This window comes from Aphis gossypii, chromosome X (genome assembly GCF_020184175.1).
Source record: "Aphis gossypii isolate Hap1 chromosome X, ASM2018417v2, whole genome shotgun sequence".
Taxonomy (NCBI): Eukaryota; Metazoa; Arthropoda; class Insecta; order Hemiptera; family Aphididae; genus Aphis; species Aphis gossypii.
In genome coordinates, this window is record NC_065533.1 from 55,885,227 (window position 1) to 55,902,831 (window position 17,605).

The window sequence follows — 17,605 nt, forward strand, 5'->3', positions numbered from 1 at the left end:
AAAATAATATTATTTATAAATTATTAATCAAAATAACCAATGAAAATAACCACATAAGTTTTCATTTTAAACATGATAACTAATAACCTAACCCATATTATAGGGGCCAGTCCAAAACATTGGCTTAACCCTACAGCACAAACCGTGTGAAAAAATGTCCCTTTTTCAAAAATAAATTTAATGTAAGCCCTGACTGAGCTGGCAGTGTTTATTATATATTTTTTCTACAACTTAAGATAACTATGATATTATTTGATATAGTATTATAGTTAACGCAAACCGAAACGAGAATAAGGGGGTGACCAGCGTTCGTTCATTTCCTGGCTGTCACCAACACACCTCCGTTTTACCAGTAGTCCGGTGCGCGTACTACACCTCCATTCCGCACACACAATCACCCTATTCCTACCCTTATTGAATGGTATTATATATATATATATATATATATATATTTATACGTATACTATAATTGAGACCTCCTCACTTTATGGGCTGTTTTTGATATCATCGTCGTCGTTGCCGTTGTCAGCCTGAAAACGGTACGCGCGCACCAACCCACGTAGTAGCTGTCACATGCAGCAAGTATAAAGAGAAAATAAGTACAAACGAAAAAAAGTTCCGTCGGTTGCGGTTACAAGTACCGCTAATCGTATTTTCACTTCTTTCTGGCCCTTTACACATATACACAATATATATATATATATAATATGTATTTCAATAGCTATATATTTCTATGTAGGTACATTAATATGATATTTGTAGTAGGTATATATTCAACAATAGTTGTAAAAATAGAAACAATAAAATCAAAATTCACACATTCAAAACACTTCTAATTATTACTAATATTGGTATTACATTAAATTAATCATTATAATCAATAAATAGATATTTCAAATAAATAAATATTACACAACAAGTCGTAAAAAAATTATTCTTTTAAAAAAAGTAACTTATTCTGATTCCAATAATGAACACAATTTTCACTGAATTTTCAAACTCTATATATTATTACGCACACATAATAATAATGGTATTTTTTAGATGAGTGTTTCATGTTTCTCTTAGTTCATGTTCAAAGTTTCTACTTATATGTTGATTGGTCAATCAATCTCTTTCGGGATATACGAAGCAACAACAGTAATTGGCTCCTTCGAGACCAGCTGGACCCCACTACCGCAAATAGTTATCCCTTAGGGGGTTTATTATCATCGTTATTCTGTGTATCTCTTATAGCCACCATCACCATAACCATCTTTACACCATTATTACAATCTTTTAATATCCAGTTTTAAATAAAAATAATAATGTAACCCACGCGTATTTTAAACAAACTAGTTAATATGATAGCCGATAAAAAAAATAGGCACCATCCTATTTATTTATTTATTTAAATATGAAAAACAAAATACTTCATGAAATACTACTTGACAACTTTTAATAATCAAAAATAACAATTAAAATAAAAGTAATATATTCGAACTATTTTTACATATCTTAAAAAAAAATTACTAAAATAATGTAACCCCTGACTCTTCCGTCTTGTTCAATATAATTATTTTTAAACAATGAGCACCATATAAAACGCATAGAAACAAGATGTACTTATATATACACGTGCCTAACCTTTAATTGAAATCTATAATAGTCCAGTTCATTGTTTATTTATTACCTAGTTTATTATGTAGAAATGTATATTTAATAGGTTTCACATTTCATTGAAGATGAAATGTCATCAGAAGATATTTTAATTGATATCTCGCGTGTATCTACACGCGCGGCGGTTAGCAAATATTTTCAACAAAATGTATGCGGAGTAAAAAGGGCAAGACGTACATTATATTATCGTCGCCGACAACCAAATATATATATACACGAGGGAGAGATGGATGGCTGCCTGGTTGACTGCATCGCGGCGCACGGCGCTCGCGCGGTTCTGGTTTTCCATGGCAACGACTACGAACATTGGCAAACCGGGAAATGTTTCCACACTCATACCCACTCTCACCTTCTACTCGACCGCCCTTCCTTCTCCACTTTACATCCTCTATTACCCCTGATACTCTTTGACAGGGGTTTTCCATTTTTTCTTTTTTTATTTAATAAAGGGCACAACAAACCTAAACGTACACGTCAAATGCTCATTTTAGTGGCGATCCTACAGAAAACCCTTATTGACGGTCAGCCAATACCTTATCTCGCAGCCATTTATAAATATAAAAAATCCTATAGTTAATGGAAAAAAACGAGGGGCACCATTTTCGTGACTTTGAATAAATTAACTATGTATATAACGCTGTCATGGGTACATGAAAAACGATTATTAAATTTGTCATAAATGTAAACAATATATATTTAATATGTACTTACACGAGTTGTAATCATTTGGGCTACCGCCGAGGAACACAGATTGATACAGAAGACCGCGTTTCGCTGCTTCCGCAGCCGATGCCGCTCGGGCGTCTAGTGGTGGAGGCCAATCTCGCCTTTGACACCATTTACCTGGAAAAATGTGAATAATAAAATCATGTTAAAATTGATATTAAAAAAAGGTTTAACGATATTATTACACAAGTATCATTGTAATGTATATTACAATAACTTAAAATATATATACATCGAATATGCCGAATAATAGCATTGAATTAATAAGTTAAAACATGATGATTAAAAAAATATATACTACATTTATTATAATAATACAAAATATCACTTAATCTGACTGAATAATATTTTTAATATACTTTATGTGTGTAACATATATTCGTGTAGGTATGTATAAGTATATAGATGTGCCTGTGTGAAGAAAGAATTAAGTCGGACAAGACAACCTATAATTTTAAAACTGGTATTTTAAACGCGTAAAACGTTGAAAAAAAATAATATCTGTCATGTCCATTTCGACTGTTACGAGCTGTCGTCCGAAGGGGTATTTATTTGTATTTATGGGAGGAGATTTCGAAAGCGATAATTACGAGTTTGGAAAAAAATCTATTAAAACCACTGCAATCGTATACATTATTATTTTATACTTACGATAATAATAAAGAAACTATTATTTATAATATGTATATATATTAATGAGCGCTCGCGAACGTAATTTTAATTGTGTGTGTGTAGTATATGTATTTATTTTTTGGGCCATTAAATATATATTATATATATGTGAAGTTTCTATGATTATTCATTTGTTTCAAATCAATACTATTAATTATAGTTACATAATATACTCGTTTATATAAATACATCTACAACAATATTATTATGATAACAATTATTTGATACATATAAACTATAAGTATATAATTATTCATATTTTATATACATTATCATCTCTGCGGCAAATGTTATACTATAGGGGTATCATTGATTAGAAGAGTAACGAAAGTTATATATTGTTTGACAAGACCTAAAAACGTTTTGTTTTCACGTCATTTTAATTGAAAAATATTTAAATCGAAACGATCGGCAAAGAGTTTTCAGAGAAAAAATCCGGTCACGTCATGACTTTGTATTGCCAGATGTCGTGTATTTCGTTGTACACTGAATACAAAATGTGCCATCACCCGTCATCAAATTTTATATGCACGTGCGTGAACAACACGCCGCTTATTATTCTACAACAAATAAGGCCAAATGTGTTTATTTTGTAATATTTTATCATAGAGAGCGTATAGAACACGAATATACCTATACTTTGCATATGACGCGCGACGATGTCCGAAGAGATACGCCGATACGTGCAATATTTCAAATCCACAAAAAGAATAAAAAATAAATGACCTCAACATATTTTTTACAATGTATGAAGTGTTCCGTTCTAAAATACCTACTAAAAATTCAAATAATAACATATTGGAATTGTGTTCGTAAAACGAAAGAAAAAACGTGTATAAACCATATAGGTAGCATGTAGTACATGCACGCTAGACCTATATATCATAGCTGTTAAAAGAATGGAATAGAAACGTTCAACATTCCACATGAAACAATATTCACGTTCAAAAATAACGTTCTAAGTAATATTGATTGAGAAAAATAATTCAACGAACAATATTTAAATCATTATAAATAACGATGTAATTTAATATTTATCATTGTTATTATTATTACTTTTTGAACGTTTAAAGATTAACATTTTTCAAAATAATATACGTCAAAATTCCCTCTAGGCAGTTACAACAACCTCCGCCGAGTCAACCGCACTTAGATCTCCTCTCAGACTCTGCATGCAGGTAATCCTACAGTGGTGTCGACCTTCTATATATTTAAAAAAATATATTCCCATAAATCAATTTAGTATTTTTTGGATACAAAAAAATACGTCTACATACGTATTATGTGCGGTTAAATTTTTACAGCGAGACTCGCGTCGATTTGAAACGAGTAAAATAATAATAATAACAAAAACGCTCCAAGCTGTCAGCCGACTAAAGAAAGTGTGTGTGTGTGTGTGTGTATGTATGTACATTATACGTGTATAATGTAGTCGGATGATAGAAGTACTAAAATAATTTTAATAATAATATTATTGTTATCATTATCGTTATTATTATTTTATTATTATTATTATTATTATCATTATTATATTATTATTATATCCCAATGGTACAGTAATGCGCGCACGTTACAATGATTGACAGGTGTTTTATTTTTTTAGAAAGAGGAACGAAGAGAAAGACGTATACGCGATACGTCCATACGTCTCTCACACGCCAATCCACGCACAGAGTATGTACACGGAGTCAAGAGGTCAAACTTATACTACCGCTCGAGGAGGCGATGAGGAGTGGAATAAGTTCTGACAACGTGCACACGCGAAATAGACGCCCTCGTGACGGCCATGATCACGACGAAGACGACTATACGCGGTGATGATGATGTTGATCATTATAAAGATGACGGTGTAGTAAAGTCACGGGGCTGGAGCCGGCGCGCGTAGGTAATAAAAATAATAATGATAATAATAATAATAAGAAGAAACGAAAATAATAATAATAATAATAATACAAACTAAAATTCATTTTCTAAAACGAGTTCTATTATTTCTTCACGCGAAGCATTACATATTATATTATAGTGTGGTCGCAGAGTATTTATAAGTATACGTACAGCACTGTATAGCACTGCGGTTTGCGTACACGATGGTTATAGTCTTACACGTCTACAGCGGATACCTCGTCAAGATCAAAAAACGTGTACGATGTTCACAAACATATCGGACACACTGTATAATGTAAATGTAATATGTGTGTGTATACAATATACGTTTAAAAAACAGTTCATGTATAATATATTTTAATGTTTTCATTAAGAAGAATAGAGAATGCGGCTGGTCACGAATTTTGGACATTTGAAAACTGTACTTGGCTATCGTCATCGTCTCTTCGTATGTATACACGCTCCTCATAATGCATATTTATTTATTTATTTATTTTATTTTATTTTATTTTTTTTTTTTTTTGTCCGCATTCATAATGTATTCTCTGTACAAAACGCTTAAGGTATACACAATAAATTGCTATTCACAATATATCTGGTATATAATAATATGATGAGCGCAATGAAACAAAACTCGCGCGCGCGGTACACAAGTCGCCAATTACGAGACGAAAGGCGATTTTTCGATTTTTCTTTTCTTGTGCAACTAACAAAAGAGATAAGATGTAAGATAAAATAAAAATAAAAGATAGAAGGCAAGAAAAACACGACTGCGGTGTATTATAAATAGTAAGAAAAACTGTCTCCATTCTCTTTTGCGTGTATATATGTATAAGTGCTCGCGTGTGTACGTGTGTGCGTATAGCTGCAGAGTAGACTCCTTTAAAAATTACCATACAATAATCGCCGCTGCTGTCGTTGTCGTCGTAAACAGACTTTAACGAATAACATTATCTCACACACGGCGGTAATTACAACACTATATTATTATAGAACGTACCTATATACTCGTATAATATATACCTATTATATTGTTCGCACGAGTGACACACTATACGCGACCATCGTGTATATGTTTTTACGTATAATTATTAATAATATAAAAAATGTTAGGTACCTATATAGAAACCTTACAAGCGTTGTATACACGTACCACGTTTTTTTTTACGTATTATATGCAAATATATTATGTACACGTATCGGCGATTTGTATATAAGAATATATTTTTAACTCGTAACGACCGTATACAACGATAATTTTAACGATTGTTTGATGAACATATTATTTTTTACACTCGAGAAATCAATACAAAGATCAAACGCGAAAATAAATTATTGTCAATTTTAATATTTTATTTCCTGCACTGCACCACCATGCCAGTAAAATATATAAGAAGATACGTTATTATATTATTAATATATTATGTCTTTTTGTTCACAGTTATATCAATGTGAAAATATTATTTATGTATATACCTATATATTATCATCATTCATCGTTTTCGTTCCACACAATTTCTTCCTAATTCTTACTACGGCCTACCGACAATAATCATAATATATCCGGTTTGTAAACTTATATTATTACTTACAAATATATCTTTGTTCGATTAGTGTCTACATTTAATACACAGGTCATAGTATATATATATACTTCTGTATACTATACGTATACGTGTATTATATATGAAATTCGGCCAAAGCATTACTACAGAACCAACACCGCGGATAACCACTGTCGCTGCTGAGTTAAATGAGCCATCACAGCAGACTTTATACATATATATATACTCGTTTTCTTAAATTCTATAAAGAAATAAAAATAATTCGTCCATGGTGGTAATCATGGGAATTATGAGTGTATGTATGTGTGTGTCTGTGATATTTTTATTGTGTCCGTTGCCGGAAGACACCCACCTATTTACTATACAGCCACGACGACGACGACGACGACGTGATTTTCTCCATAGTTTTTCTCATCGCGTCGTGTCCTGTTTTGTCGTGGTAAAATAATCGCGGTATACACATACTTTAACAGCTTCCGGCGTTTTGAATACAATTTTTTTTTCTGTTTTCATCGCTATCGAGGTAGGGATATACATAGTAATGCGTGTATATTTCACATCGAAGATGATGCAAAAATAAATTGTACGATATAAATATTAACGGCTTGCACTACAGCAGTCCGTTACTCGTGGAAAAATATTAAAATAAATGTTATACAATAATAAAATTTGCACAAATTTAACAAGCATAACTTTTCTCGGGTATATTATGTTATATTATTATGTGTAAATAAATTCTCGAGGAAACCTTATGTTATAAAGAGTTTCGTGTTACTGCAATAACGCGATGTTGAAGTTTTTCATTAAAGTCGACAGTTACTCTTATGATTTAAATAAACGTAACATATGAAATCGGTTTAGAGTAAAATTATTACTTGTCTAAGAAAACGTATGAATAACTGTTTTTTTTTATTTTTCACGGTAATCTGTGAGGGTTATAGGTATTATACAAAAATTAAATGATGTTTTCTATCTTATTCTAGTCTATATATAGTTGTGTTTTTGTTTTATTAATTCATAAAACTTTATGAAAAAAGATACAGTATCATGCTATAAATAAAAATATTTTTAATAAACTGTCAAGAAAGATAAGAAAATGAAGGTTTAATCTGAAATTTAGTCCCTGTATAAAACTGAAACTGAAGTACTTTGTTTGGCCTATACTGACGTTAATAAGGGATATTAATGTTTTTTGTTTATGCCGCAGCCGGGAATCCACTAACACGATCTCACAAATTCAATTACAGTTGATGGATTTTTGTTATAGAACGTTCCAGTATGTATATTGTATATATATATATATATTATTAGTAGAAAAATATAACATCCAACTAAAAGTAAATATATTGGGAAACAATAGACAAGAAATAAAACAATTAGGAACATTTAAACCACACGAGAAAAAAACAATACAAGACAATAATTTAAGAAATTAATTCAAACTAGAAAATAAATGTATAATGTTTATATATATATTCTAAATCTATAGAATATTTATTGTTAGATTTCCGTCATATCGTCTATACGAAGTATTTCACAAAATTCAGCGCTTTCCCTAATATAAAGATATTATCTAAATTAATTTATTACAAAAGGTTAATCACTCAAAATTGAAAATAATATTAACAAAAATAACAACAACAATAATAATTCATAGTTTGAAGAAAAATTATATTATGATAATTGGAATGGTTAACAAAGCGATGATGATCGTTGCGTGATCGCGAGGTGTACAATTGCTCGGTCAGTTGTATCGTATCCTGTAATTACGTGCATCTCCTCATCATAATACCGTAATGACATTAATCTTTTGACATGACGACTGCCAAGAGAGACGGAAACATAGAGCAAAGCAACCAACTCCCCGTTGACGGCAGCGATTCGACAAAAATACGTCACGCCATTTATTATGGAGGCGGCGATGGTGAAACCACCAATTACCATTACATGCGGTGATAATAGGTAGTGGTGTAATAACTGTAATTGTTTATTTTACAATCGTAATTTTGGGGTACAATGAAATGTGTCGTCGAATAAAAGACTCGTTGGTAAACTTGCGTCGTCTCCGCCCTCTATAATCACGTTAGATATGTATTATATTGACATTATACTAGGTATTATGTCTCAAACTAGAAAATATTGCCACAATATTGTTGAATAAAGTATGGTACACTTTATTATTGTGTATTGTATTTCGTTTATTGAAAACCTAATACAAATCTATAGATATTTACATTAAGATTCTTACAAATTGTTTTATCGGACAAACGGAGTAAAACAGAAAAGAAGAATATAAGCATTTTTTACCAGTTTATATAGTTTGTTATATTATAATAACGGAAGTAAAATCAATTTGTGATTCGTACTGCGTCGCCGCACTGCTGTATACGAACATCGTGCGTAAATCACAATTAAGACCAATCGTTATATAATCAAATATTAATTAAAAAAAAAAATCATTGTCAATAAAACCGAAACCGATCATGATTATAATTGAAATAGCCGTTTGCTAATGTTAACACAGCGACACAGGACGTGTCATCGTTTCTGTCCATTGAGGGGTCCCATATAAATAATAAAAATTATTATTTATTATTAGTAATAATATTGTGCCATATAATAATAATATACATCATCGATAAGCGATCTCACGAGTTTTCCACTTGTAAACAATACCGTGTAGACGTTGTGATATTATATTGCTATCCAATGGTTTTTGTCACGCGACTTCGTCACACTAAAAAAAAGTCGATACTGTTTTCAGAAATTCCAAAATAATATTATATTATACTACCTTTGTTCCTTTTCAACAAACCTTTTGCTTGCGACAACGGTCTTATTATTATACCGGTTCACTACATCGCGTGTGCGTAACCATATATTTATATTTTTATAGGTGTTGTACAATATTTTTATTGAGTTAACTAGCTGCAATATAGGTATATTGGTGAGAGCCTGTATATATTATGCCGCTACTGTTGGTGTTACGAGAAAAAAATATACGGAATAAGATAGTATCAACGCCTAATAATTATGATTATAATATATTCATTTCAAAATTAATTAAAATTTAATTATCGACAGTGAGTATCATGTAAAAATATGATGATTAAGCAGCGACGATGCATTATTTTTCCGGTTATAGTGGGCGTATTCTTTCGATAATATTTTTACCTGCGTGGTTTTAATATTGTTGGTGAAAAAAGAACTACTATATACTCTAGGATGCGTCCGCTTTTTAATGCTATGTTTTATAATTGATTCGTCGTATATATATACTATACATGATACATAAAAATAATACGAATTAAAATAATCCACGTTTGTATATTAAATATTCAAAAAATTCGGGCTTTTATTTAAAAAAAAAATACTTGAATATCATATACATGATATTATTATTAAAATATAACGTAACCGATTACAGAAGTATGAAGGATAAAAAGATAATCGTTATTATTTTTGATATACTGAATAATAATAATTTTTCGATGAATTACCCTACGCTCGCTCAAACGCGCATTTTTTATAAAACAAAATAGAAAAAAGCGAGAAAACGAATAACAATCTCACGGCACACATTCGTTCGAATAACGAGAACGTAGAAATATTTCACCTCGATAAGTTTTTTTTTTACTTTTTATTATTTGCCGCGTGTAGACTTTAATTTCAGCTCACGACAATCCCCTTGCCCCGGGGAAATATAATGGTATACATAATATAGACTATACTACCACGTAAATGGGTCTTTTTTTTCTTTCCATCATCCCTTCTCTAACGTCTTCACACACACATACACAGACACACACAGACACAATATGATTGTACATCGCATGCATTCATATATATATATAAACAATATACATATAAAACGCGTATACACTATATAGTATATACATATATTATATACATACATATATAATATATATATATACGACTACGGTGCAACGGCGGTCACGAAAACATATAATTCGATAAGTGAAAATATCGACTGGCCCCTGCTCTACTACCACCACTAACACCGCTGCCCTGGCAAAAGCACTTAGAAAAAGAACAATGAAAAAACATAATCCAATCCATTCGCTTAATAAATTAAAGGGCGCTGACGGTGTTTTTTTATACTTATAAAAGCCTATACAACGTCGTTTTGGGCGTAATTCGTTTAGATCCATTAATATTATTGTATTCTCTATAAATATATTATAATATGTATACATAAATATAAGTAACATCTATGACACGAAGAGGAATTAATTTTAAAAATATTATAGCATTGATGATTTAAAACAAATATGCATTCCAAAAATAAATGATGTTACCTTTAAAATATAATTTACTATTATGTTCAACTATGCGTGAAAATATAGAAATATAATATAATATATTATTTTATACACATTTATGTTTATTTTTTAATAGAATCTATAAAGTCGAGAATATATTTTAAGTGTAGGTAGATACGTCGTTATACGTTTAAACCCATCGAATCAAGTACCTAAGTCATAAAAAAAATTACAAACGATTTAAAAACGTCAATTCGTCGAGATAAATAAGCTATAAAACCAGATTGGTCAATAACGATAAACGACAAATACTGTACAGAAAGAAAGTTGTGCACGTATATGACGAGTATTGCAATCAATTTAAGGGCGTGCGAGCAATCCCACTGCAGGAAAAAAATAAACCGAAAAGGGGGACTGCCACACAAGTTGATTGACTTAAACGCAGCTTTGTTCTTTTAACCACGGAACACACAGCGTGTAGTCAAAAAACGCGGAAAACCACACATTACGTGTATACCTATACGGATAGTACACGCGAAGGTATACAAAATGAATGCATGTTGATTTTTTTCAGTATTTTATTCAGTGAGCGAGGTAAAGAAAAAAATGCAAAACCGTACTGTTTATACGAGAAGAAGAGGAAACGTGACTTGAACAGTCAAGAAGGATTTAATGGAACTTTTCCATTGCGCCGTCGACGATAAAACCCCTGGCTATATTATAGGTATAATATATATATATAATGACGATGATGGTGCGAGCGTGCAGCAAAAGATTCGGGTAAATATTCATTTTTCGATCGGAAAAAAAATCCCAAATGTATTATATTATTTGAATATAGACGATGTAATAAAAACACGGTCAGCTATTTTTTGAAGTATCGAACATAAGACGAAGAAAAGTGCGTCGTTTACTTACCGCGGAATGCATTATCATTGTAAAAGTGTTTGTAGACTTTACTTGTACACTTACCCAATTCTGAAAACAAAAAAATTTCATTAATACATTTATTTTGGTTATACGCGATACTTTATTATCATTAATAAATTATTGGAAAGTAATCAATTTTAATTATTAAAAAAAAAATATGTAATAATTTTCGATTTTTTCCTTTAAAGTAGCACTAGCAGTAGGTGTATGTATATATATATTATGAAGTCTAAAATACTATATGTACAGTGTAAGTAGTTGAAATGTAGGCGTGGTTATGGCCATGACGTAAGATAACAATCGCACTTGTTTCCACCATAGGACCACCGCGTTTTGTTCTATGTCTATATAATGATGGGCGTTGTTGTTTAACGCTATAGGTACAACATAATTATTACCGTTATATTATTGTATATATAGCCGATATTCGTACGCGTCTATATTGCCGGCTGCACAATACGTAAATCGTCACTGCAGTATGAATATAAGCCCAGAATGATAACAACCACAATCGAAACTCGAACCCTACGTAAGCACTTACTTGTGCTAAGCACACGCGCATTTATAAATATTAACTCGAAATCTTCGTGTATACGTGTACGCGCGTACCAGCGTACCTCGAAAGAAATGTAACAACAATTTGACCCTTGCACCGCGCATTGTACGGCGAGAAGAGCGCCTGTCAACGTCGGAATATCGACATGCCAGTACCACCATCTCGGCCGTTTTTATTGACCGTTTCACCCGTATTGGGAGAAGACTCTTAGTCAAAAAGGTCAAAAAAACCGAAGGAAAAATATATATGTGGCGACTCAATAACATACAGTCGACGACTAAAGGAATGTTGTCAGATCCAGATGTTATTTCAGTTGGCGTACAGAGCACTGTGCTGTGCCATGCTGCTACAGTATCCCGCCGCGTTTTCTAAATCCCATAGGTTATACTTTCGTTTTCTCGATGTTGCATGTTTCCTCTCCACTTCTTCTTGTATTCTCTTTCTGGCGATGAGTTGATGGGTCATGTAGATAACGTTTGGTTTAACAATTATTATCATCATCCCATCGACTGTTGTACGACTATACACACACTCACACACACACACACACACACACATATATATATATATTATATTTATAATGTATATATACAATATATATAAAAGGAATGCAACAACGTTTGAGTCGGTTCAAAAAGAATTTCTCCCACATTTTACAAAACAAACCAAGTAAAATAATAAACTAAACGAAAAGATATGTTTTGTCTCGTACACGGAATGAAGAAATTGTGGAATAACAAAGACAACGGGACCTCTCAATAAAAATCATTCTCCTATATATAGAAAACCAAGTTCTGCATACTCGTCCGACACCTTATAATAAAGCCAATGTGTGTGTGTGTGTGTATAATATTTGTAAAACCAGTTTACAAGTCTCATGTTCGTTGTTGTCGTCGTCGTCTTATAATGTGTATATATATATACGTTCACATTTATATTCAACTGTTTGCATATTATATATTATATATATATGTATGTGAGTGTGCGTATAAATATATATGGTTGCGGTTTTTTTCTCTCTACCTCTCCACCGTCTTTTTTAAACCGATAAATGTGCCTGTTTAATGTGTATATTTAATTCTATAGTGCACATATTGTATATTGTGGTAGAACAGCCTTAAACATATCGATGATGTCTTCTGTTTGCGAGTTTTTGGAAAATGCCACCTGTTATGTATTATGATAGTCACTGGTGCTATGCAGAAAAATATGCTAAATTTCTAAACCTAATAATAATAATAAATAATAAGGTAATATTCAAAATGTTCAATATCGAAGCACGAAAATAAATGCAAATACAACGTTACTCCACCGTACAAATTAAATTACTTTCTCACTCACCCCACCCCCTCTACCACATACGTACACTACATATCGTATATTTATTTATACATATTTTTTTTTTTAAATAAAATTATGGGAGAGGACTCGGAAAAATTAAAAACATTGTACAACGAACGCGATTATTCGGCGCGGGCTATCCCTCCATTATACAACCGGTTCTGCGATATAATTTATTTCAAAAAATTAATTCGTTTCGTTTTTTTATACTTCTTATCCGTGTATATATATTTATATATATATATATATATTCCCTGTTCATTCCATGTGATATTATGTTTTTAAAACGTCGTTCCCCAGACGTCTACAAAACGACAGGTGTTCCCTCCTAGTACACACACATACTCATGCACACGCACATGCATACACATACACTCACACACACATATATAATATATATATATACATACATACGTACAACACACGTCATCAGACACAATGGGTCTCGCGTATAGTAGTTATGTTAATGTGTGTCCAATGATAAATCGGATTTTAATATATTCCTGGATTTGCTGTTGTTCAAGAATGTGAAATGAACGCTCGATGTTTCCCATAGGATATTTTTATTCAAACTCAAAATTAAAAGTATTATATAGGTACTAAACTTGATATTTTAAAACTTATATTATTTATAAACTCACTATCACACTACGACGACGATTATGTCGAAATACTGATTTAATTTACATTTCATGTTAATGTTTATTTATCATTTCAAACTGTTAATATTAATTTAAGATTGGTGTATAAAATATGTATAGGTACCCTAATACCGAATACGAATACGCACCAATAAAAATTAGTGTTATTATTATGAGATGCGGTAATATAAGTATTTACCATACCCTATATTTTACGAACACACGTGGTCAATTTATTAAAGTCTTTACAGCATAATGAGCCGGGTTTAAAGCAAAATAAATAAAAGTCAAGGTCGAGACATATGAGTATAGTGTAAAATTATTACAATTTTACAGAACACCGACGAATTGAACGAAAAATGTTAATACTTATTACTCCTTTATATTTATAATAATAAATACGGTTTAGGGTATACGTTGTTAGATAATTATTATTCTTGAAATGTTATACTCTTCCCTTTCGCGTATACGAAATATAAGCTAATGTAATATATAAATCGCTATATCATATTTCAATATCTCATAATATCCGGCACGAGGCTCAATTTAACTATATTATAGATCATTGCAATTTAAATTAAATGAAAAAAAAATCGTCTATAATTATCATAATATATTATATACAGCTAGTGCATATACATAAAAAATAAAATGTCTTTTTATTTTCTAATCATATATATATTTTTTTTTCACATATAATATTTTATTATTTTTATCGTCATTATTATTGATATAAATATAATAATACGCAAGATTTTTAATATTCTACGGTTTAACGCGGTTTTCCTCCGAAGAATGCATGAAATGACCATCATGTGTGTAACATTGTATACGTACCACACGTTATAAAATATATATACCTACAATATAATATAATATTCTGTACCTCAATATATATATAGATATATACACGTATACACATCATCATGATGTACACGATTTTTTTCTATTATCTAGGACTTTTTTTCATTCTTATTATTATGATTCCTGTTTTTTTTTTCATAGAATTTTAACAGCTATTTTTTTTTATTTTTTATTATTATTTTTTGCTCATTGCTTTCCCTCATATGTGTGCGTGCGCGCCCGAACGCGTGAGGATATCTAAAGACGAAACTGGCGCGATTGCATTTTTATGTGGACTATACGAACCAAACCTGTCGCGTAACGAATTATTATTATACTTTGAATATAAATATATTATATATATATATGTATATTGCATATACACACACACGCGCGCTCATGTACGTATAATAATTTCTATATCATAAACGCGTATAACACGTCGTTGTAAACGTCGATATCAATTTTATTATTTTTGCGAAAATATCTCCGTTTTTTTATAAACGATGAGTGTTATACATCTAAATCGACAATATACATATTTTCTCCATTCTCTACTTAAACTACACGCATAAGTTTGGTACAGACTTATTTTAAATAATTTTCATATAGACATACCGTATGGCATACTATATTCTGCATGTACTCTATACTCCATAATAATATTCGTATCTCATATTGTAGTTTAGCCTCACTGACAATACGGATTAGAAAATCAAATTGTATTAAATCAAGTCATTAAAATTAGCGAAATATTTTTAAAAAACCTAACTTAACCAAATAGTAATTTAATAATTAATAGTATATTGTCTATAAATCAACGATTACAATTATGTAGATAATTGTATTCAATGTAAACTACCTTCAATTACGTATATCAACAGCAGCCTGCAAAACAAATAATATTTATCGGTATACCCTAACTTTATTTAACGACGAGGCGCATCGAGAGCATTTAACATGTAATGTAATAGTAGTTTTAATAAAAGTAAACACTGCGATGAAGGGGAAGATGGCATTACAACCGTTTACTATTGTGAATATTATATAGTTCCAAAATTCGTGTTGTTGATGGCGACCACGATTATGCAAATTCTATACTCGAAAAGAATGAAAGGAAATAATACAGCTGTAATTTACTACGCATTCAACGCTCACAACGCGTAGGTATACATAATAATATTATATAGTATATGAAGGGAGAGCGACAAAAATTGATATCGTCGGAATCGAGTAATAGAGATTTATAAATATTATTATTTATCATATTTAAGCGTATAAAACTTTTGTAAAATATAGCTAGAGGAAAAAATGAAAAAAAGTATAATGATTATTAGCAATCAGTCAAATGTTAGAAGTGAAATAAAAACTCGTTAAAATTGAACATACTATAGCGTTTAATTTTGCATGCTAATGTTACGTTTAAAATCTGTGTCAGAAACTTTAAAACAATGTAGTCGACGGCGATGGCAGCGACGGCTTTGAGCGTATACAATTATTAAATAGCGTTTCAATTTATGTATAATAATTTCAACGTTCACTACCGGGGTTAACGAATATAATCCCCGAAGAGCACACCCGTAAGATTATAGTTTGTCGCGCGCACGCTGAATTCTAAAAAGGCAGTGGTAAATGTCGCCACCCTTTGCCCCGCGAAATACACCACTGCGGCTATCAAATTTATAAGTGAATCGTTTTTACGACGTTTTTCCGACGACGACCCTGTCGTATGTATAGCAGTCGCATAAATATTATTACCATTATTGTTATTATTATATTTTAGAAGGAGAAAAGAAGACGACGTGACTTTTGTTAAAGTACCCCACTGATCTGCACCAGGATCAGCATCAGCCACAGTCACCGTCGCTTATTCCTACCTGCCTGCCTGCCTGGGTGGTTTATTTACACTTTTTTTTAACATGTATATATATATACATATACCTCAGCATATATGCATGATAAATATAATATAATATATATTTTCCCCGAACCAACGGTTTAATCGGTCGACTATGTGCCCATGTGCGTCCCGCTGTTTCATGTTATTGGAGCCCCCCATCGAGTTTGGCAACGAACACCACCGGCCCCGGCATCGACGTGCACCGCGTCATGTATCTATACCGTCATGCAGAGAGAAAGAGAGACCAGCAGTGCCGCATTTATTATTATTATTATTATTATTATACTCTGTGGCGCACGACCCGTGCATTTTTATACGTCACTAAATACTTTGTGTCGGACACACAACGAAGATGACTGCTGGTTATTTATACATAATGTAATTGTTGTGGTAGGAAAAATTTTTTTTTCAGAATTTCTTCTTTACATCGACCCAAACGATCGCGTTCGTTGTGTCGGAGATGCTTGTACAAAAAGAACTATAGAGAAACGTTCGTTGTTTGTATGTGCATGTGCGTGCGTACGAATTGTGAGCATCGCGCACACAAAAACCTTTTTGTCCCCTATATAGTCGTTGTTCGGCATACAGTTCTCTTTCGGTGCAAG

General features: G+C 31.6%; 1 protein-coding gene across 3 annotated transcripts in view; it reads right to left on the minus strand.

The window, feature by feature from the left end:
* The window catches only part of LOC114127906 (homeobox protein homothorax), a 100,408-nt gene that overhangs the window by 42,952 nt on the left and 39,851 nt on the right, over positions 1 to 17,605 (minus strand). For 2 of the 3 annotated variants that reach the window (XM_050208051.1, XM_050208050.1), the window contains exons 8-9: positions 11,708 to 11,767; positions 2,371 to 2,502 (exon numbers count right to left, since the gene is read on the minus strand). In XM_050208051.1, the coding sequence (XP_050064008.1) occupies positions 2,371 to 2,502; positions 11,708 to 11,767 (192 nt within the window). The remainder of the gene's footprint in view (positions 1 to 2,370; positions 2,503 to 11,707; positions 11,768 to 17,605) is intronic. The other variant, XM_050208052.1, reaches the window with a different exon arrangement.